We start from the raw sequence: 23,843 nt of genomic DNA on the forward strand, positions 1-23,843 counted from the left end.
TTTCTTACATATTAGTAACTTTATGTTCACTGAGCATAATTAAGATGCTTTTAATTATATCACATGTCACTATTTTGTGTACTACCAGGAAAGAAAAAAATTCTTCTGATGGAATTCTGACATACTTAAAGTACTAGGGTGTACCTTGATTTCAGAGATGTTAAATGTGTGTATAAAATATGTATTTTAGAATCAATGAGATAGGGTATTTTTCTTCAGTTTACCAAACAGGAAAAATTGACATCCTAAACAGCTTGTTCCTCTATCAAAAATTCTCAACTGTGCATTCCATAAAATATTAATAGTTTAAAATTCTATGTATTAAATATAAATATGGTATTTCTAAGAACAATCAAGATTATTGATAGAATACTGTTAATCTCCAGAGAATTAACAAAGTGACCTGACCTTTGTAAATGATGCCTGGAATTTCCCCTGTCAGGTTTTTAAGAATTTCCTCTATTTCATATTTTGCTTCCTGGGTAAAGCAGTCTAGTTCCCCATTGCTGCCCTGGTCAGGATGTAAGGACTGCTCCCATCATCTTCCCCAACTTCTTCTGCAGCCTTGGATACTTCCACTAATCCTTAGAGATGAATTTTATGACTAAACATCAGCCCGAGGTAAAGTCTGATGTTCTGCCCACTTGGTACATTCCTAAACGTTCTAGCAAATCTGATCCCAGGGTCCATCAGCTGCTCCTTGCTTCTGGGTTTAGGTAATTCTACCTGAGAAACTTGTGATTCGTATTTTTAATGCTATGCTAGGATTATTAGAGCACGGGGATCTGCACAAAGCATTACACAGGTGACACTTACCCACAGTCCCAATATCTTTCCCATGGTGGCGTTTTGGCATGTCTTCCACTTTTTGCCATAACAATCTGCATAATTTGTGTGACACTTCTTTCTCTCAGCATCATGTTATGCAAAGAGTGATGCTAAAGGCTCTTAACAAGTTGATTGTTTTATTCTGTAGATATGTTAACTATTCCCCTGTTGCTCGTTATTTGAGTTGTATTCATTTCATTTTTGCAATTCTAAATTACATAAAAATGAACATCTCTGTATGCAAATCTCTGTCCATGTTTTGATTGAGGGAATCATGCACTTTAATACAATTGTACTGTTAAATTTTTTTTTTGAGGGAAAAAACAGTTCATGACATTTTATAACCCAATCGAAGGAGTAGGAGTAAATATGAGATAATGGCCGCATTTATTTCATACTACTATTATAATGGTCCAAAGCTGAACTGAGAAACTGAGACACAAGTCATCTTGTCATTGATGACATCACCAGTTTCATTGGTTGCCAGTGTCTTCCCTGCCTCCTTATAGGCCCCTGGAGAGTTGCTGTCCTTGAGATTATACCAGGGGGCCAGTCACCTCCCTGATCCCAGGGGCACTGTGAACCCTCCTGGGGTGCCTGACCTTCACCTCGTTGGTTGTCCCCTCCAATAAGTATCACCCCAAGTCACCAAACTGTATCTGTTTGCCTTGCAAACCAAGCACTTCTGCTTTTGTTTTGCTTCATGTCTGGGCTAATTCTTAGCACCTCTTCTGCCTGTGAGCGGTTTGTCACCTCATTCTGTAAGACTGGCACCAGCAGAGATGCAGTCACAGAGGATCCCGGGGAGAAAGCGAGGCCGACCCCCACTCCACTCCACACCTGTGAAGATGGCCGTCCACAACCTTTATTCTGCTTCCGCTGGCTCCTTACCAGCCATGAAGATGCCCAAGAAAAGGGGGCGGAAGCCTGGGTACAAGGTATGGCTTTCGATGAACTTGTGTTGGGCTGGGGCCTCCTGGGGCATGGGCCGACCCCCACTGCAAGACGCAGGGAAAGATGGAGAGCTTGGTAAACACAGGCTGAGAAGCAAGCCTCTCTCCAGGCAGCACACGAGGGACAAGGCCTCATTGTTACAACGTGGCACAGAATGCCTGCTGTCACATGCATTTTTACGAGTGGAGAAAGCAAATTACACCAGATGGGGAAGCTGTAAGGCGAGCAGATTTTAGGGTCATAGATGAACACGCGTTACTAAACCCTGCGTCTGAATTAGTGTCTGTGACACTGAGCTTTCCCTGACTGTTCTTACTAGGGTGGCTCTTGAAGCCATTTCCCAGAATTCTTTCGTCATTCCTTTGAGTAGAAGCAGATGATATTCCTGAGCCACTTAAATGAATAACACAAGCAGGCCAGAATCAAAGGACGTAGAATAGTCCTCTCAAAATGGGCAACCATAGGGAAAATTCAGGGTGTTAATTGAGTTTCCTGCTTATATAGAAGGTGCTGATGTCAAGTTTGGCTACAAGAGGGCAAAGCAGGCAAAATTTTAAATCCTGTGACCCTTTTAAGAATTAACAATGATTTGAAGAGACTGGAAGGACAATAGATCTTCAGATGTAACCACAATCCCAGAAACCAACCCAAACCCGAGGGGCAGCTCCTTCTGTAAGACATGTTGGAAGAAGAAAGAATATTCTGCTTGTTCTCTACAAGTCTTTTGGGCATTAGGAAATGAGTTTCAGAAGTTCTCCTCCATTTGTTTTTCTTGAAATTAAGGTTTGTGTTTCCATCTTGAGACCTGAATACTGAAACCCAAATGCAAATTGGCAATTAACTCTCATATATTAGGAAAATGTATGGAAATGATTTCAGGTCAGCAGAAAGAGCTTCTGAAACAGTTGGTAATGAATTCAACCTTTATTCCATTGCTTCTCCCAGTTCTTCCAAATGCTGGAAAATAAAAACAGGTAGGTGTGGGGAAGGTTGGTTATTCCAAGTTATTTTAAGGTCATTTTTCTTTTAGTAGGAAAAAAAAAAAGCTTTTACTAAGTCATCTCATGAGGTAAAGTCTTCTGTCATTGTTGCATTTTCTGACACAGGGGACCTTCTTCACTCACAGTGTGCCAGCTTTAGGGTTGTGTCTCTGGGGCTGGCCCAGGGCAGGTGTCACTCACTCAGGTCCCTGTACCATTGCTGGCATCTGGGAATCGTATCTGGAGGGCTAAGGCTGGGCAGCTCTTCTATTTATAGGGCCAAGAAGCAAGTCCAGGCTCTGAAGAAACAGACTGAAAACTTCTCTCTTCTCTTTGGCCTTCTTCTTGCTCCCCTGGGGGCTGTGACCCAAGAATGAAAATTACCAACAGACACAGCATTTTTGGAGCCAGGAAGAATGGAAATTCAATCCATGGAATGGACCTGATTTTGCACTTTTCCTGTCTCCTAAAAAGGACAGTTTTCAATGCTCCTGATGCTCAGAGACACTTCAGGTCAGGATGAGAGTTTTTTGGTTGGTTGGCTGGTGGTACAGGTCGTGCACAAAGCCAGCAGCAGGTCATTTTCATGACTCTGTAGGATTTTTTTCTGGGTAAAAAAGCCACAACTCTTTTTTTTTTCTTAAATATCTAGTTCTTAGTTTTTTTTTTAGGTGGACACAATATCTTTATTTTATTTTTATGGGGTGTTGAGGATCGAACCCAGTGCCTCACGCATGCCAGGTGAGCACGCTACCACTTGAGCCACATTCCCAAACCACCACAACTCTTTTTGTGAGTCTGCTTCCCTTATATTTAGGAAAACGTATGAGAAATATTTCAGGCCAAGAGATCATGGACAGCTTCTCAAGTCGTAAGTTTAATGTTCTAGAAGAATAACTCCAAACAAGGTGCCAGACTGAATGATGTTCTCACCCATCAATGATGACATGAGAAAGATAACCATTTGAAGTCTTCATAAAGCTAAAATGATTCTGCTTAAAGGATCATCCTTTTTTTTTTTTTGAAACATATCTGCTTGCTATTGTTTTGTGGTAAACTAATTTTTTGATTCATTAAATGTTAAATGCTGATAGGATTTGGTAATTAAAAAATATTCTTAGCTGGCAAAATAAAGTTGACAACCTATTAGCTCTCCCTGGTTTTATTTGGACAATTCCCTGGATTCTGACACCCTCATTTTTACCATTAATGAAAGGACTTTAATTGTGGAGAAACCAGCAAGGAAATTGGACAGTCTCACTCCATTTACCAAATGGCCACTAATTTGGCAATTTTAGCTAACTGGGACACAGTTAGGAGGTAGGAGTTATTAAAAAGAATTCCTGACCAAGCTAAATAAGATCTTACTTGGTCTGACCTTAAAGATTTTGTATTTTATTACTAAGAAAATGCTTCCAAGGCCTTCATCAGAGTCCACTTACCTTCACTGTAAACATTTCTTACAGACTCAATTCTAGCAGTTTATGGTCTTCTATTTGAAGGGGAAGGTGTTCTTGGAGAGAAGACCAAACAGACACCTGGACCCTACAAGCATAGTAAGAACTATTGTTATAACATGGTACTAGTATACGAACAATATAAAACCATAAAATAATACAGCATAACATCAGTTTTATAAAATAACAAAATATAATTTATCATGTCAAAATAGAATAGTGAGGTGTTGATGATATTATTATAATGAAATAATACAATTTGGAGCCTTTGGCTGGCTTTTCTGGAGATTCTCAGGAGGCCTCATTGTGCTGACTGCATCTCAGGTCTGTGCTGGTGGACGTTTGTCCCTTCTGGGCTGGAGGTATTCCAAGCTATTCTGTCAATCACCTCTGTGCTCTTGCACATATGGGAGTTCTCTCTGGTTCAAGAACTGACACAAGCTCCCCCCCCCCCCCCATTCAAGACCCAACAACAGTTAATAGTAGTGAGCTCGAACTGCTTCTGAGTCTTGAGGATAATTTGAGTGAATTGCAGGCCGGAAAGGAAGGGTTAAACTGGCAGTCATGTCCCCTGGAGTTCATAGGTCAGGCCCCCTCCCAGGGCCCATCTGGTCATCTCTCTCTTGACCTGAGGCCAGCAGCCACATTGCTGGGGCATGATTGCCACTGTGAGAACATCACATTTTATGGCCTTACTGCCCCCTGTCATCTCTGACAAAGGAAGCAAAAGCCTCTTAACATCATATCTTCTGTGAAGAGCCATGCTCTGCTGTGAAGATAGCTGCCTTCGTTCTCAAACAGAACACTTACTTCTTAGCTCAAAGCATCTGTTATTGGCTTTGGACCTTCATTCAGAGACTCCCCAAGATCAACAGGTAAATGTTCTTAAATTTCCTGACTAAAAACACTACTGAAATCTTTTTAAAGAGACAGGAAGGATTGGCTTCAAGGATGAATGCTAGCTTCTATTCGGTAGGTACAGCTATTCTGATGTAGGATTTCCATCTGGCTGGTCCAAACTGTGAATTGGATAGTAGTTGTTGAAAACAAAAAAAGAATTTTAGTTTTTTTTTTGTGCCACTCCCAATGTAACGGCCACAGAGGACACTTTTTAAGACTTAAACACTTTTAAGTTTAGTCAGCATTTTTAACATTTTTACCCATCATTTTCTCAAGTCTGTTAGTGAACACAATAATAAATTCAGCCCTAATCTATAGCATTTGCCAATTTCCAAGGTGAAGCTATTCCCCGTGTAGCTAATTTTGAGCTATATTATGGTGAACCTAGACATGGGCTGGGAAAGGATGTTCAAAAGCACAGCTTTGGTGATACAGGTACAAAGTAAAATGATTAGAAAGTGATGAATTTTGAGTATTTATTGCTTCTGTTTTTAATAAGCTTTATTTAATTATGTGTGTATACACTTGGATTCTAATAATGATTATTTAGCAATAAACATGCAATATTCCTGAAACTTTAAGTCATCTCTTATGGATGAATATAAGCTGGCTCCAGCACCCCCTGCTCTGAGTTCTGCTGTGAGCAGGATACATAGAAACACATTTCCAACGTCCCTTTTCTCATCAACAGGGCTGATTGATTTGACCCCACAGCTGCTGATGTATGAAATTTGGCCCCCTCCCCAGTTTCTGTAAGAAACCCAATTATACCAAGCATTTCTCAAAATGTGTTGCTTCTGAACAAGATTGTTGGGGTCACAGGGCATGGTGGACAGGGTGTCATTAAATGATTTTCAGTGATACAAATGTTTTTCTGAATTCCACTTTCTGCACTGGTGGTTTTCCTTCTGCCTTCTTGCTCTAGGTACCCTGAGGTACAGTTTCATTGTGTCTCTCTTGTCTTTCGTCTCAGCAGCAAGATTAAATCATTCCTCCCCACCCCAGGCAGAGCAGCAGCCCACTCCCTGCTCCTCTCTAGATCCAGATGGAGAATCTCAACCCAATGCAGAGCTGCTGGGAGAATCTCCAGCATCCTCGTCCTTCCCCCACATCATTTGCATCTCTGAAAGGCACATTCCCCTCCCACCTCCAAGCATCTTCTGATGTCATTGTAATGCCCACAGTATATTGTATTTGGAAAATTTTATTTTCCTAGGAAACTTTTAGTGCAAAGAATATTTAGTTAGGATCCCAAATTTGCCCAAAGCAGGCCTCAAGGCCAAAGGATACTGATGCTTTCATTTCTTGGGTATTTAATCTTTCCCCCATGTGCAGGGCGAAAAGGTATGGGTGGATCCAGTTGAGGATCCCGTGGATCTAATCGACTCTTAGGAACGGAATTAGGTCATTGGCCACAGACTTTCTGTTATTGAAATTAATTTGCATTTCTACAAGGCAAGTAGACTAAAGTCTGAGGTCTTAAGCAGACTAAATTATTATTCATTTTAGTATGCTACATTTCTTCTAATGAGCATTTGATTTATGGCATGGACTCAGATTCATTGCTTCCAAAATTCATCTACTGAATGGTATATACACGGCCTTAAGGGTTGGGAGAGAGCTTAACAACCAACAACTCTAGCCCATTAATGGATTGGAAGATGAAATTCAGAGGCACTGAGTGAGTTTCTCATAGTCTAATGTGAGGTGGCAGCAGAACTAGAATTAAAACAATGGTCATACAGGATGGCAAAATACGAGTAAAATGATAATAAAATGTTTATGTCTTAAATGTAAAAAAAGAAGAGAAACAAGAAAAACCAGATACTATCTCTGTTTTAGCCAGTTTTTCTGCTGCTGTGACTAAAAGATATGACCAGAACAACTGTACAGGAGGAAAAGTTTATTTGGGGCTCACAGTTTCAGAGGTCTCAGTCCATAGACAGCTGGCTCCATTCTTCGGGGCTTGAGGTGATGCAGGACATCATGGCAGAAGAGTGGTGGAGGGAATCAGCTCAAACAATGATCAGAAAGCAGAAAGAGAGACCCCACTCTCCAGATACAAAATATATACCCCAAAGTCATGCCCCCAATGACCTCCTCCAATCATACCCTACCCATTTTCAGTTACCACTCAAGTTAATCCCATCAGAGAATTAATTTGTAGGCTCTCATAACCCTATCATTTCTCCTCTGAACCTGAGCTTTTGAGTGACACCTCGTGTATCCAAACCATAACTGAAAGAACGATCAAGGCTCATCATCAGAGAAAATGCCCCTTTATTGAGGAACAGCTCTGCATATTTATAGAGCGGGGGTGGTTTGACAGTTATGACAGTTTAATGGTTGAACGGTTTGACAGTTGGCATGGGGTGCTTTCTGATTGGTGAGTAAGGATCATGTGAGTTAGTAGGGCTAGTCTGATTGGTGGGTAAGGATCATGAGAGCCAGCAGGGCTAGTCTGATTGGTGGGTAAGGATCATGAGAGCCAGCAGGGCTAGTCTGATTGGTGGGTAAGGATCATGTGAGCCAGTAGGGCTAGTCTGATTGGTGGGTAAGGATCATGTGAGCCAGCAGGGCTCACCATTGGACGGCTCTTCTCTGGCAATTGGGAAGTTAGTCTTTGGTGCCGGGGCTACTCGCAACAATAATCATCTCTAAGTCCCATCTTCTTGCCACCTCCTTATAATGCAGTGGTGGGTGGAGTTGATGACTGAAATCATGCTCATTTCCCATGTGTTGGAATGTGAATGACCTCCTCTTTATATCCTCTCCCAGAAGTTTCACACTGAAGGTTTACTTCTTGAGTAGAAATATTTTGAAACATAGGGACAAAAGCAGTGTAATTGCTCCCCCAGAGTTAGCTAAAGCAGCAATAAGTAAACATGCTAATAAGTAAATATGCTAATGTTTAAAACTAACATAAAATATACTATCAAAGAAAAGATCATGTGAATGAACTACAAATTATCCTGGATTTTGCAATCATAACCTCACTTCTATCTTCAAAGCAAATCCCAAATCCAACTAGTTTCTACCTCTCTACCTCCACTAGGACATCATGGCAGACTGGTTTCTTGCCTGGACTATGCAGTGACCTCCTTACTATTGTTCTCTTTCATGTTGCCTTCCCTCTTCCCAACCACTCTCTTTGCAATAATACATTTACCTTTATAAAACAAAATCTGGGTTGTGTTTTCCTGCACAAAATTTACTAATTATTTCTATCACTCTTAGAATAAGATCCAAACTCTTTTTTTCCTGACTCTATGTGTTTACTAGGGCTGTATAACAAAGTACCACAAACTGGGTGATTTGAAACAACAGCTCTGGATGGAGGTAGAAGTCTAAAGTCAAAGTGTCAGCAAGGCTGTGCTCCCTCTGAAGGATCCTGAGGACAATTCTTCCTTTCCTCTTCCTGGTTCCTGTTGTGTGCCAACAATCCTCAGTGTTCCTTAGCTCTGTGCATCACTGATCTCTGTCTCCGTTACCATGTGACATTCTTCCTATGTGTCTGTGTCGATTTCTCTCTCTTTGTATAAGGACACCAGTCACTGGATTAAAGCCCACCCTCATCCAACATATTTAATTTCAATGCAATTACATCTGTAATCCTACATAAAAGTCAACATTTATGGGTACTGGAAGTTAAGATTTGAACACATCTTTTTAGGGGAGCTCAACTCATCCCACAATACTGACTTAGAAAGTCCTCATCACATAATCCTGACCACCTAACCATCTTCCTCCCTTCTGTCCGAAGTTCCTTGAAGTAACCTAGACTCCCTGGTCCCTTGAAGAAGTCAAGATTTAGTAGGCTGACATGAGTTAGATCATCTGCCTGGAAAGTTCTTTCTTTAGTCACAAAGGGCTACCCTTTCACATTCAGATGCTGACTTAAATGTCACCCACTTATAAACCTACCCTGGACACAGAGTCCCTTTTGATCACATCATCATATTTCACCTCTCAGAACAGTGTTTCTCACAATCTGAATTTTATTATGTGTTAGTTATTTGTCTCCTGCAACAATATTAGTGCCTGAGAACAGGCACCTCATGTCCTCCACTCACAGTGGAATCCTCAGCACCTCAAACAGCTCCAGGCACACAATAGGTGCTCGATAAACATTTGTGGAATACATGACTGCCTCATTGATTGAATGAATGATTTTTTTTCTCCTTTTAGACGAAGCTTAAGTCATGCAATGTGGAAAGGACAGCTCTTGTATAAGTAGTACTTAGGAAACCATTTGATGTATTGGGAACAGCTTGCTCAGAAAGTATCATCTGCCAGGTGCGAGGTAGGAGGGTGGGTGCAAAGATCGTAAAAATGTGATCTTAAGTGATACACATAGAAAATATAAATGGGTCCCAATTTCTCCCTTCTGCCATGGCTATAGAACAAGAAACTGGGGATTCATTTACATTTCTGGAATTTCTAATAGTTGCAATATTAATAATAACAACTATAATGCCAGTTAACTTTTTTCAAATCCCTACTTTGCACCATGTTAAACATTGCATTAAATTCTTGCTTCACCTCTTCGATAGTATCATCATCCTTACTTTGCAGATGAGGAAAAGCAGGCTCTGAGAGCCACAGTAGGAAGCCTCAGGGCAGAGCTGGTGAGTGTGCTAGCTGGACTCTGAACCCACATCCAAAAGCCAGATCTCATTGCCATTGTATATGCCCTCTGCCACCCAATTTCATTTAGAAAATGTGCTCTGTTGGTTTATCCTCTGCTGATGCTCAGGTGCCTCTACACCTCTTCACGCTTCCCCAACTTCACCCCCGTGCCCACATTACCCTCCTCTTGCTTCCCACCACTCTTTAGTTAATGCTTCTGTTATTACAAGAGAAATACTTGAATTTTACATCAACTGACCCTTTCTACTTTAGTGCCCTTTTGACCACACTCTCAGTTTGCAAACAAATCCCCTTCCAGTTCTCTCCAGTGATTCTCCAGCAGATGATTCTCCTACAGAAGGTCCTCCCCTGAAAGACAGCTGAAGTAAGAAAATTTCAAGGCCCATATTTTGGATCTATAAGTGGAAAAGAAAGATGAGCTCTCTGGGTGTGGTGGCACAGGCCTGTAATCCCAGCAATTTGGGAGGCTGAGGCAGGAGGATTGCAGGATTGAGGCCAGCTTCAGCAACTTAGCAAGGTCCTAAGCAACTTTGGAAGACCCTGTATCAAAATTAAAAAATTAAAAGGGCTGGGGATGTGGCTCACTAGTTAAGTGCCCCTGGGTCCAATTTCCAGTACCAAAAAAAAAAAAAAAAAAAGAAGACGACGACTAAGAAGAAAGGAAGGAAGGAAGGAAGGAAGGAAGATGGATGAGCTGATCCCAGATTCCCAGTCCCTTTGTTGGTGGCTCCAGTTGGCAGGGACCAATACGTTGCCCTACCACAGTATCCATGATGGTAATTTAAGGCAAAGGAAAGCCCCTGCAGCAGCCATTAGCAGTCATGCCCTGGCTGAGGACTCCGTCACGGCTTTGAATGAGGTTCTGAACTTCAGGTTAAGTGGTACTAGCATCTGTCCACTGTTGTTGGCTTTGAAGGTCAAGGATTATCAGTGAGTCCTCTTCCAGTCGTTTGCTGCTAGGAAGAGACCTTTCTCCTCTCCTCCTCTCCACTTACCCATTTTTTTCCTGCCAGATTCTGTCTTTAATATTTAAAAAAATAAACTTTATTTTAGATGTTTTTAAAATATTTTTTTTAGTTGTAGATGGACACAACACCTTTATTTTTTAATTTTTGTATGGTGCCGAGGATTGAACTCAGTGCCTTACCCATGCGAGGCAAGTGCTCTACCACTGAGCCACAGCCACAGCCCCCAAATACCTTTATTTTATTTATTTATTTTTATGTGGTGTTGACGATCAAACCCAGTGACTCAGATATGCCAGGCAAGCACTCTGCCATTGAGCTGCAATCCCAGCCCTCTATCTTAGAATTATAGAAAAAGACAGAACAGAACTTGGGGAAGTACCCTGCCCCTAGTTTCTCCTATTGATACCATCTTATGCTATGATGGCACATTTGTCACAACTAGTAAATCAATAATAATAAATTGGAATTAAGCAAAGTCTATACTGTATTCAGATTTCATTAGCTGTCCTCTATTCTCTTCCAGGATCCCACATTATATTTTGTCATCATGTTTCCTTAAGCTCCTGAGGTGTAATTGTTACTCACCTTTTCCTTATTTTTGTCGACCTGGGCAATTTTGAGGAGTACTGGTCAGGTATTTTGTGGAATGTTCTGACACTAGGGTTTGACTACAGTTTTTCTCAATACTAGACTGGAGTTATTGATCTTTGGGAAGATCTCAGAGGTAAGTGACATTTCATGGTGTCATATGAAGTACATACTATCAAGATCACTATTGATATTGACCTTTGACATAAGATTGAGGTGATATTTGTCAGCTTTCCTCACTGTTAAAGCTACTTTTCCCCCTATTTCCATCTGTACTGTTCTGAAGGAGGTCACTATGTGCAGTCCACACTTAAAGACAAGTTATGTTCGTCTACTTGGGAAAGAATTTTCTATGTAAGTTATTTGGAATTTTTGTGTATGAGATATTTGTCATTTACAACTCTCCCTAGCATTACACGTTAGAGTTGTTGTGAGATTTATATGAGCAATAAACAGTCTAGATGTTTAAGTTTCCACCACCACCACCACCATCATCATCATCAATCTTTCTAGGGAAGGATCACAAGGATCCCTGTGTGATTTTCTTGAAGTTCACAGGGAGGGGAGAAATGACAGCTTGCCAATTCTGTTTTCCCTGATGAACATCATTATCTTTAGATTGGGGTTAAAGGGCTGTAAACCTGCAAAGGTGGATTAAGCTGAGGTCCTCCCAGAGCCCTGCCCAGAATCCTCTGGTACTCATGGCCAGCCTCTCCATCACAAGTCGTGCAGAGTGGGATAGCATTCCCAGGAACCCTTGGTGCTTGACCTCCAAAGACTGGCAGCTCCTTGGCAAATGAGGAAGCCACACCAAAGCCATGGTGACTGAGTCACAGCAGGCTTCTGATGTCTCATTCCCACCACTGAAGTTTCTGTTACATTATTTTTATAATATTTGGCAATGTATTGCTACATGATGGGCCCTTAATTTTTTAAATGCTGTGCTCAGAATAAGATGAAATCTGTTGTTAATCTTAGCTTCTGTTGAATACAGAGGCTCCCTCAAGAGCTCCAAACTCTGTACCCATACAGCACTCTGCAGTCGATGGGCTTGCTGATGGCTGATCTCATTTTAAATGCATTTCCACACATTCAGTGTCCCCTTGGTGCTGTTCAACAGCTACACTCCCTTCCCAGTCCTCCCACCCTCCTGATTCATAAGCATGCTCACCTCCCCTGTCTTCCTGCTCAGCTTCCTACATCCCAAGGAAATTAGACGCCATCAGAAAAAGACCTGCAAGATCCCACCTCCGGATCCACCTACCCAGAAGCCAGACCTTTATTTTTTTTTTCAATATAGTTTTTATTTATTTATTTAATTTTATCTGGTAACTACATGACAGCGGAATGCATTGCAGTTCTTATTTCACATGTAGAACACAATTTTTCATATCTCTGTTTGTATATAAAGTATGTTTACACCAATTCATGTCTTCATACATGTACTTTGGATAATGATGTACATCACATTCCACCATCATTGCTAATCCCCTGCCCCCTCCTTTCCCCTCCATCCCTCTGCCCTATCTAGAGTTCATCTATTCCTCCCATGCTCCCCTTCCCTACCCCATTATGAGTCAGTTACCTTATATCAGAGAAAATATTCGGCATTTGTTTTTTGAGATTGACTAACTTTACTTAGCATTATCTTCTCCAATGCCATCCATTTACCTGCAAATGCCATGATTTTATTCTCTTTTATTACTGAGTAATATTCAATTGTGTATATATGCCACATTTTTTAATCCATTCATCTACTGAAGGGCATCTAAATTGGTTCCACAGTTTAGCTATTGTGAATTGTGCTGCTACAAACATTGATGTAGAAGCCAGACCTTTATATTCTGCTTTTCTTCTCTTTGAAGCAGATGAAAGGTGCAAGTTCACCTCCCCTGCACACAGTGAATCTCTTCCCTCCTCACCTTCTCAAAGCCCCACACCCCAGGTCTCCACACACTCCCTTATATCATCAGTCTTTCCTTCTGTACTGGATTATTGGCATCAGCATTAAAGCACTGTTATTTTCCCCATCTTGAAAACAAAACAGCACAGAATCTTTTAAAATATCTTTTAAAAGTTTAAATCATGATTACTATTGTAATTATTTCTAATTATGCAGTTCAGTAGTAGCATGTATATTCACATTATTGCACAACCAATCTCCGGAAATTTCATTTTGCAAAACTAAAGCTCTAAATTCACTCAACAGTAATTCATTCCCTCCTCATCCAGGCCCTGGAAACTGCGACTCCACTTTCTCTTTGAATTTGACTTTTGGTGGTTGTCAATGGTGCTCTATGTATATGAATATACAAATATCTCTTTGAGATCCTACTTTCAGTTCTTTCGGTATGCGCTCAGAAGTGGCTTGCTGGGCCTGTCGTATGGCAGTTGTATTTTTTTTTTTTTGAGGAAATGTCTTTCACTTTTCACAGAAATGTTACATTTTACATCTCTACCAACAGTGCACAGGAGTTCCAGTTTCTGTACCACCTCACCAATATTTGCTATTTCATGGGGGTTTTGTTTGTTTGTTTACTAGTAGCTATCTTAACGGGTGCAAAATCTTTTTTGTACCTAAGGGGCAAAAATCCTTTTTTTAAAAAACATTTATTTTTTAGTTGTAGGTGAACACAATACTTTTATTTTTATGTGGTGCTGAGAACCCAGTGCCTCATGCATGCTAGGTGAGAGCTCTTCCTCTGAGCCACAACACCAGCCCCAGGGGGCAAAATTGTTTTACTCTTACTATTCCCTCTTTGTTTTTTAATTTCTCTATTTATCAAGATATTTATTACTTCATTATTATAATTTTATCAATGAAGGTTTTTACACAATATTTATGAGATTTCCAGACATTGTACAGTTTTTGATTTTGTGAATGGAAGTTTTGTCATTGTTTTCTAATGATTTATTACTTATTTGTAGGAATTGATTGATTTTTGACAGTTTCTTTCACATATTATACAATTTACATATTTAAAGTGTATAAAGCAGAAGTTATTTGTTTAAAATACTCAGAAATATGGGCAACCATCTTCACAGTGCCTTTGCTTTTTATTTATGTATTTATTTTGGTGCTGATGATTGAAGTCAGGGTCTTACACAAGTGAAGCATGCATTCTACCACTGAGCCACCCCCGAATCCCACACAGTGAGTTTTAGGATAAGTTCATTACCTCAAGAAAAAAAAAAAAAAACCAATATCCTTTTCCCTCTTTTTATGTCTCATTCTCTTCTCCCCTCTATGACAAAATTCCTTGAATGAGTTGACTACTTCCTAATCCCAGTGTCTCTCTCCCATTATTTCCTAATCTTATTCCAATCAGGAACCACCCCATTTTAAAATTTCACCCCAAAATACAACTTCTCAATTGCCCTTCCCATGCCCTTTCCCTGTTTATTTTTCCATAAGTTCTTATCACCATATAACAGTCAATATATGTATTTAAGTATTTCATTTGTTGTCTGTCTCCCACAATAGAATGTAAATTCCATAAGGGTAAAGATACAATTTTATTTCATTTGCTTTGTTCTCTGTTGTATCCCCAGCAATTAGAAGAGTGTCTTGCATTAAAAAGGGCCCAAGATGCATGTTTGTGAATAAATGTAGAATGACTGGGTAACTAGCAGTCAATACCTTTTATCAATCACTAATAATATTATTCTGTCCTAAAAGTACAGGCTATGGATGGGGACTGTTCGTATGTTAACAACTGAATAGACAACCTTGCTACTCATTTGTGGTCCAAAGTCAGTATCACCTATGATCTCATTAGGATGCAGAATCTCAGGTCTGACCCCAAACTCCTGAGTCAAAGTCTGCCCTCTAAGGAAACTCATCAGGAGGTTTCTTGGCAAAAGTTGAAAAGCTCAGGGATTGAGCGACAGCCTTCAACTTAACTATGTAATAGAATCTGAGTACCTTTTGAAACTCCTGACACCTAGGTCCCACTTCCAGAAACTGACTTTCTTCCTCTGGAATGAGGTCCAGACAGGTCAGTGGTAGAGAAGGTTAGTAACTAATGGCTTCGCTATTTGGGGGTAGAGAGCTAAGATACAAAGCTTGTCTCTGTCCCAAGCTTGGTACAGAGAATGATTTGTTGATATTGATCTTATCAATATCATCTCCACCAAATTCCATAAGAGAAGATTTTAGCTCTTCATTTGTGGTTTCAAATGAGAAACCACATTTAGTTTCAAGGTGGCTGCTGCTCACTATCAGGAAAGGCACTCCCTCCACATCTAGGCCAGCTGCAGAGAGTCTGCTGCAGGAAATAAGCACAGAGCAGTGTCGGTCCACGGAGGGATGGCTCCTGCTTGCTTTCTTTTCTAGAAGGATCCAGTGATCTTTGCAAGTAGAGAGCTCAGCAGAGAGTGAGGAGTCTTCAGGGTCAGTCTCCTGGATGTGGGCAAAGCCCTGTCTACAGGATTCTAGGGAGCACAGGGACACAGGCAGGGGACTGTCCCTCCCATCCTGTGTCCTGCACTTATAGGGCTTATGAGTGACACTTTTGTTGTTGTTGTCGTCGATGAACACAATACCTATATTTTATTTATTTATTTTTATGTGGTGCTGAGGATTGAACCCAGTTCCTTACACAAGCGCTCTACCACTGAGCTACAACCCCGGCCCCACAACCAGTGACACTTCTATACTTACTGCTTGGCACCATCATTTCCTGGGTGGCTCCACTATAAGGGTGTTGTGCAGAGCTGACCTCTGAGTGTAAACCCCCAATATGAATCTTGATGATGAACTTGAATCTGAACCTCATCCCTCCAAGCAGCACAATAGGAAAGTTCAGAGGCATGATAGAGAACAGCAGTTAACTGACCTCCAGGAAAGATTCTGGAAGGGCACGGAGAACGTTTCTAGGTTTCCACTGAACACTTGGGCTCTCTCTTGCAGCTCAAGTCTCGGGTGCTCATGACTCCTTTAGCCCTCTCACCTCCGAGGAGTACTCCGGAGCCAGACCTCAGCTCGATCCCTCAGGACGCAGCCACCATACCCAGCTTGGCAGCCCCACAGGCTCTCACAGGTAGGTCAGCAGGATGGACTCCAAGGCTGTGATGGTCTATAGGTAACGTGGCCCACCATCTAACAGTTCCTTTATGTACTAAAATGGTGTCACTGAGACAGATGGACGGATAGGGCAACCAGATTCTCTGAAAATATGAGTTTACTTGCCTTGCAGTTTAGATCATTTGTACCTTGGTTTTCAGTGCAATTTGAGCTCAACTGCTTGCTTGGGGGTGGGACAAGAAAGTGTGGCTAGGTGCTTCATTTCAGAGCCAAGATTCCGGTGCACCAATGTGAGCCTGCTGACCTCAAGAATGTTTTCATCCCTGTGTTTGCACTTCAGATCCCCTAAGAATAATCTCCTTTAGCCCCACATAGTACCCTCCAGCGCGGGCAGGTTGTGTGCATCCTAATCTCTCTGAAAGAACACCCACAACAGTTTCATTCTAATAGTGACAGTAATCTGATGTGCCCATCTGCCCGTTTGCACATGCGCACACGCACACACACACACACACACACACACAGAGTGATCCCCATCACAGTCCCACTGGCTGCTCCCATCCCACTTAAGTCCCTCAGTCCCCTCCCATGGCTCTTCGGTAAAGACCAAACCTGTTAATATAGCTGAATAGGCCTTACTGGCTCCACCCCCTGGGGTCCTGCCTACTGCCCTTCAGTCAGTCGCCAGGGCTGGCCACAGGCTCTTAGCACATCCTCCTCCATCTGGAATGAGCTTCTCTTCAGGTGGGTCCTCCTTCCTGCCTCAGCTCAGGCACACCTCCCTCTAGAAAGCCTCCTTTGCCTTTCCTGCCACCAGCTCTGCTGGTGACCTGGGCTAGCTCCTCCCTGTTGTCCCTCACAGACTCCTGACCTCACCCCAGCTCCTGTGAGAATCTGAAGAGGCCCACCTCCCTCCAGGACCCTGGGCTCTGTGAAGGCCTGGGCTGGGTCACGTTGCTCAGTGCCTGGCACAAAGACCCCTTGTTAATTTGACTTTCTTTACCATCTGGGAGGAGGAGAAAGGAGATGGCCCCAGAGCGTGAAAGAGCCCTTGTCTTCAGAAGGACTTGAGTCCAAATCCCCGTCACACCATGGACCTCAGGCTTCAAGCTGTCCTCTCAGTACTTTCAGCCTAGCTCCTTCCTTGGTTGAGCAGAACTGATAATACCCAACTCTCAGGCTTGTCTTGAGAACATAAGAGGTGCTCAATAAAAGCAAGCTTTCTCCATCTTTCCTGTTACTGCTTAACCTTTCCAAAGTACATTTGGTCTCCTCTTAAGGAGATCTTAAGTTCCTCTTCAGGCTGGGGATATAGCTCAGCTGGTAGAGTGCTTGCCTCTCACGCATAAGGCCTTGGGTTCAATCCCCAGCACCACACACGCATGCAAAAAGTCCCTCTTCAACACTCCCTTGCTCAGTGGCCACTAAGGTAAGATGCTTATATCCTGGGAGGGTGGGGTGTGTCATGATGGGAAGGGCAGACACTTAAACTGGGGGTGTTAAGTATGGAAGAAAATTCTACACCTGCTCTTAACATACATTTTTATCTCATCCCGGTAAACTTCTATTTTTTAGATATGTTTTAGAATATAAATAAATACCTGTGAGACCAGCCTTTACTATGTCACTGGAAGGGAGAGAACAAATTTTTCCACCTTATTTGGGTTTGTTTCTCTCCAGGGGTGGGCTAGAGAACTCTTTGCTTACGGAATGTGGCTTGATTTCAAGGACAGTGAGAAACTTTGGGCTTTTCTAAGCAAGGTGATAACAGCGTAACTGTTATTTTAAAATCTGAAAACAACTGTTCTGGTAGTAGGGGACAGGAAATAGGCTGACCCATGAGGAAACTATTGTCAAATTATAGGTAAAATAGATGTTTGGGGGTGGGAGTTTATGTCATTGTCCTAGAACAGAATTAAGTGGAACTTGTGTAAACTAAGTGGGAGCCCCTCAAACAACTGCCTAAGTCACTTATATTGATGATAATCAACTCTGTGGGTGGTCTTCTCTGTAGGAACGTTTTCTCCTTAAGAAGGATTTAGGAGACATTGCCTTTTCTTTTAAACTTCGAAATTCATATAGATTCCCCTGTAATTTACTGAAATCTATTGTATATGGAAAATCAGTATTGTAGACATTCTAACATTTTCTATAGCTTTAAATTACATAAATTTGATACTTTCCTGTAAATAAATGTATACAATACATTAATAGAGTTAAGAATGTAAATAACCTCTACATAGATAAACACAATTTGAGATATATTTTCAAAATTTTTGTACTGATATCTTATTACCTTTGGGGATCATTGACTGAGCTCCCCTAAATGGGTTGTCAAACATTTGTTCTCTCTGAGATTATGAATAGCACTCTCTTTAGAATTTCATTGAATATGGAGTCTCTGGAGTGATTGGCATCGTGTTAGTTTTTTATTCATGGAGAGTTCACAAAGAAATGGCCAACTTTATGTTGGATTGACAGCTCCCTTGGATGAGGAAATATTTTGTACATGTACTTGCCCAGAGAGGAAATACATTTATACTCACGGTCCTCCTGGGTCACCTTATCAGTGACCTGAGTGCCTCAGAAGGGACCCCCGTACATGCTCCTTGTCAGGAGACTCCTTTGAGAGCAAGCCCTGGAAGGTGGGGTGTCTGGCGATTTTTTTTTTTTTGCCTCTTTTGCTTTTTAAGTTGGGAAGAATCTGTGCTGCTTCTGAGATTTTCAGTTTTCCCAAGGTCAAGGCCAAGGGCACAGGTCTGTAGAGTCCCCGCAGCATGGGGAGCAGCCAGCTGACCTGCTGCATATCTGATGCAAGGGCACTGTGGTCTCTGTTCCCAGTCTGCCTCTACATCAACAAGCAAGCCAACGCGGGGCCCTACCTGGAGAGGAGGAAGGTGCAGCAACTTCCTGAGCGCTTCGGCCCCGAGAAGCCATCCGCGGTCCTGCAGCAGGCCATCCAGGCGTGCATCGACTGCGCCCACCAGCAGAAACTGGTCTTCTCCCTGGTCAAGCAGGGCTATGGTGGTGAGCTGGTGTCAGGTGAGCCCTGGGGTGGGTCGTGCGAGGAGGGCTGTGGGGGTCTCCATGATGAGAAAGCAGCCATCCTCAGGTGGTGTGGCAGGGCCTGACCTCCTCCTGCTGGGCTCCAAGGACCAGGCTTCTGTCAGGGCTCAAGAAGTTGCTTCCAGAAAGAGACAAGAAGAATGGACATCTGAATCCTCTCTAGACTCTTCTCTGTCTCCCAATCCCTACTTCCAACCCTTCAGCAAGTCCCATTGCTCTACCTCCAAAATACATCTGGGATCCAATCTCCTTTCATCACCCATAGCAACCACTATGATTCTTTAAAAAAAAAAATCTAAGTTAGATTATGTCCCTTCCTGTACCCTAAACCCCCCAATGACTCCCATGTCATTTCAAGTAAAATGCCAAGTCCTAACAGGGGCCCACAGGCTTATATTAGTTGGCCCTGGCTATCTCCTCTATCTCCAGGTCACTTTCTCATCCCCTAGTCTGTGCTGACCATGGTGACTTCCTCGCTATTCTACCTTCATTCTTCAACTGTGCTTCTGCCTCAGGGCCTTTACACCTGCATTTTTCTCTTTCTGGAATGTTCTTCTCCACATGTCCATGTGACTTGTTCTTGGATGTTCTCTAGGTTCCTACTCAGATGCCTTCCTTATCAAAGAGTTCTTTTCTGGCACCTGTCTAAAGCATCAGCCCTTGTCACTCTAGTCTTCCTCACTCCCTTCCTTAGTCACAGCACCCACCCACCATGAAAGATGTTTTCAACCCCAATTCAAGAGTTTATTTAAAAAAAAAAAAAAAACAAGATCTCTCAATGTCAGAGAAATCCCTTTGCTTGCTGTCACAGCCCTCCTCCAGCTACAGCCCACACAGCCCACACAGCAGCAGCTTCCAGAGGGAGCCCTGTTGCTCCCACCATGTGAGGGGGCAGGATGGAGAGCTCTTGTCCCGTTCAAATGTTTTGCCTGCAAAGGCTCCTTCTGGTCTACCCCAGGCTCTACACAATGGTTGCTCCTGCCTGCCTGTAGCACCAAGCCCTTACAAGGGGTCTTGTCACCAAGGGGACAGCCTGATGTCTCCTTTGGCTCAGCACTAGGGAGTTGTCCTTCCAAAGCGTCAGGGATTCTCTGATTTTCTGGCAGTAGGGCCGTTCAGGGAACCTGGCTGACTAGCTAGCGGAGGCTGCAGTCAGAGTAACCCAAGTTGCATACTTCCTTTATCTCCAGCCGCCATGGCTGGGGGTGGCCAGGTTGTCCAGCACTGCTTCCCTGACTCCATGGAGACAGCTGACCTTTTGGAGTTCCCTCTCAGCGGGAAGCTGGGTCTCACTTGCTGGCGATTGATTTTGTCAAGGTTGTGTCTGCCCCAGAGTGATTTTTAACCCTCTCCTTCCTTCCTTCCTTCCTTCCTTCCTTCCTTCCTTCCTTCCTTCCTTCCTTCCTCCCTCCCTCCTTCCTTCCTCCCTCCCTTTCTTTCCTCCTTCCTTCCTGGTGGGGAGGGCTCTGGGGATTGGACTCAGGGCCTCACACATGTTAGGCGAATGCTCTACCACTGAGCCACACCCACCCCCTGACCCATGGTAATTTCAAGACACTTTATCAGAGAGGAGAAGAAACACAGCATGGAGGGGTCAGGAGAGTCGTCAGGTCCTCCGAGAGCCCTTAGCCATTCCTCTCCTGACTTCTGTCGGGAGCCAGGTTCCAGGTCCTGGGCTGCCCTTGAGGTTGAAGGCCTGTCCTTTTCCTTGCTGCATTGCAGGGCTAAGGCACAGACCTGGGCTAGGAGCAGGCTCCTCCTCACACTGAGTCCACTCCTGAGAGCCTCCTGTCTAAGTGCTTTGTGGTCCCTGTGCCTAAGCTGCAGAGCTGACCCTGTGCCCTGCTTTCCTGCTCAGGCCTCTCTGTGGCTTCAGGGCCTTGGCACTGGGGAGGAGCAATGCCAGAGTGGACAGGGCCTCACCAAGTTTCCCTTGGATGAGGGAATTCCCAGGCAGGCCAGGCCAAGCACTTTCTCCTGGGGTCTTGGAGAAGGCCACAGCACAGAGCCGACTCCTCACGCTGCCACCTTCGCATCACTAAGCACAAGGTGGGTTTTTGTGTTATAGATAAAGATGGAGGCTTGGCAAGGCTGTGTGACAACACCAGGGTGGCTTAGGGAGAGAAGTGACTCCAGGAGAATTGGCGGACTCCTACACTCCACTTAGAAGCCACTCTGTGTGGCACTGCTCTCCAAATGTCCCTACATCACAGCAAGGGATCACATGGGGGCTGGCACGTGAGCAAAGGAGCCAAAGTGCTCATGGCTACAAGAAGCTGCAGGGACCTTGGGCCACACCCACGAGTTAAGGGGACAGCATCACAGAGCCCTGTAACCCACTCCTGGCACACCTTTGGGGATGCTGTCTTAGCCATGCTGTCTCAGAGGAGATGATTTTATGAACCCATGAATTCCTCCTGTAGAAGTGGGATTCCCCACTTTGGGGATTTCCCAAGCACTTCCAAGAATACACGCACATGGATTGATGGGACAGGCCTGAGCTCCTTGGAACCTCCTGCTGTGGGTTCCATTCCGTATCACCCAGGCTTTCAAGCTATCGGAGGCAAGAGGCTGTGCTCACACTAAGAGGGAATTTCTAGCACAGCTAGGACAACAATGCCCTTCATAAGCATCATGGCAGCCCTTTCCCTGGACCTGGCAATTAGAGCCACCTGGAGCATTGAAATGAAAGGCAATGTCACACAGAGGCCAGGTGAGCTGGGAAGTCACTCTGGCCTACTTTCTTCCTCATCTGCAGCCTGGGTCCACTGTCCTCAGGAGAATGGTCACAGGGCCTATGTGAGGTGGTAAATACCAAAGGTCTTGTCAAACTGGAAAGGGCTACACGAAAGAAATGGATTCTTTTGATTTATTATTACAATAGTGTAGTCCTGGGGTGGGAAAGGACTGTGAGAGAGATTCAGGAAGGCGCATGCTCAGGGCTTTATGAAACTGATATTGCTTCTGCATTCTAGCAACTATTTAGAAATTGAGTTCCTTTTTAATACAGAGAGATTATTTTCCTTTTATAAAGACTGTTTCCCCAAATGCTTCTTCAGAAGTACCCCCTGAAGAAATTGCATGGAAATGGAAGGAGACCCTCAGCGTTATACAAAATTACATACAAGAGGAAGTGAGGGGAAAGGGAAAAAAACACAAGGGGGAGAAATGAATTACAGTAGAGGGGGTAGAGAGAGAAGAGGGGAGGGGAGGGGAGGGGAGGGGGGATAGTAGAGGATAGGAAAGGCAGCAGAATACAACAGACACTAGTATGGCAATATGTAAATCCATGGATGTGTAACCGATGTGATTCTGCAATCTGTATACGGGGTAAAAATGGGAGTTCTTAACCCACTTGAATCAAAGTGTGAAATATGATATATCAAAAACTATGTAATGTTTTGAACAACCAACAATAAAAATTTTTAAAAAAAAGAAGTACCCCCTGAACTCTGGTTCAGGATTAGAACTGAACACCTCAATGTGAACTCGTGTTTATTTGGATGTATCAGTGTATCTGCATCTATCTCCTTCTATAGATATGGACATAGAGACAGATACAGATATGGATACTTAGGTAGACCTGTAGATAGTGAGTAATTATAGCAGGCTAGCATACATACATACATTCTTATCTTTGTCCACCAGAGGGCTTAGAATCACTGACACCTCAGTAGCAATGGGCACACCAGGTGCCCCAATCTAAATTTCGAAATATCATTCTTCAATGAAAGGAGTCAGGACTGTTGAAGGAATGGCCGGTGCAGGGAAAATACAAGATTCACTTGGAGCATATGGAAACGCTCAAAACCAAAGTGATGCTAAATAAAATGAAAGAGAGGGCATGTCACAGGAGTTGACCTGTGAGAGCTCCCAAAGACAAAAGTCAGGGCAATTTGAACAACAAAATAAATAAGGTAGTTTTGGACAACCCACGGTGTGCTGAGATTAAGAAACGACTGACTAAATCACTAAACAGGGGACAACTCTTCCCCACAGAAGAATTTCAGATGACATGTAGAATTCCCCCGCCGTCCTTGAGAGTGGACAGGCTGAGTGACTTGTCCCCAGGAACAGGATATGGAGAACACAGTAGAGGAATGTGGGGCGTGCTGTCTTGGCCAGGTGAGGAGATCCGGTGCCCCCTGATCTCAGGCCTGAAGGGCACTCCATCTCTTTCCTTTCCCCAAACCCATAACCTCATCTAACCATGAGAAAAACATCAGGCAAAACCAAACTGAGGGGCCTTTCACACAGTACCTGCCCAGAACGTTTCAAAGCTGTCAAGATCAACAAGGAAACGGTGAGAAACTGTCAGGACCCAGGGGACCAGGGAACTTGACAGCGAAATGCAACGTGTCATCCTGGATGAAACCCAGGAACAGAAACATAGCGGGACCACAGGTGAAATCCAAACACGACTGAC

At 43.2% G+C, this 23,843-nt stretch overlaps 1 protein-coding gene across 1 annotated transcript in view; it reads left to right on the forward strand.

Moving 5' to 3' along the window:
* Positions 1–1,595: 1,595 nt before the first annotated feature.
* The window catches only part of Scml4 (Scm polycomb group protein like 4), a 53,831-nt gene continuing 31,583 nt past the window's right edge, over positions 1,596–23,843 (forward strand). The window contains exons 1-3 of the mRNA XM_026389670.2: positions 1,596–1,766; positions 16,238–16,367; positions 19,193–19,393. Coding sequence (XP_026245455.1) covers positions 1,611–1,766; positions 16,238–16,367; positions 19,193–19,393 — 487 coding nt within the window. The 5' untranslated portion in view covers positions 1,596–1,610. The remainder of the gene's footprint in view (positions 1,767–16,237; positions 16,368–19,192; positions 19,394–23,843) is intronic.

This window comes from Urocitellus parryii, chromosome 8 (genome assembly GCF_045843805.1).
Source record: "Urocitellus parryii isolate mUroPar1 chromosome 8, mUroPar1.hap1, whole genome shotgun sequence".
In the NCBI taxonomy this organism is placed as follows: domain Eukaryota; kingdom Metazoa; phylum Chordata; class Mammalia; order Rodentia; family Sciuridae; genus Urocitellus; species Urocitellus parryii.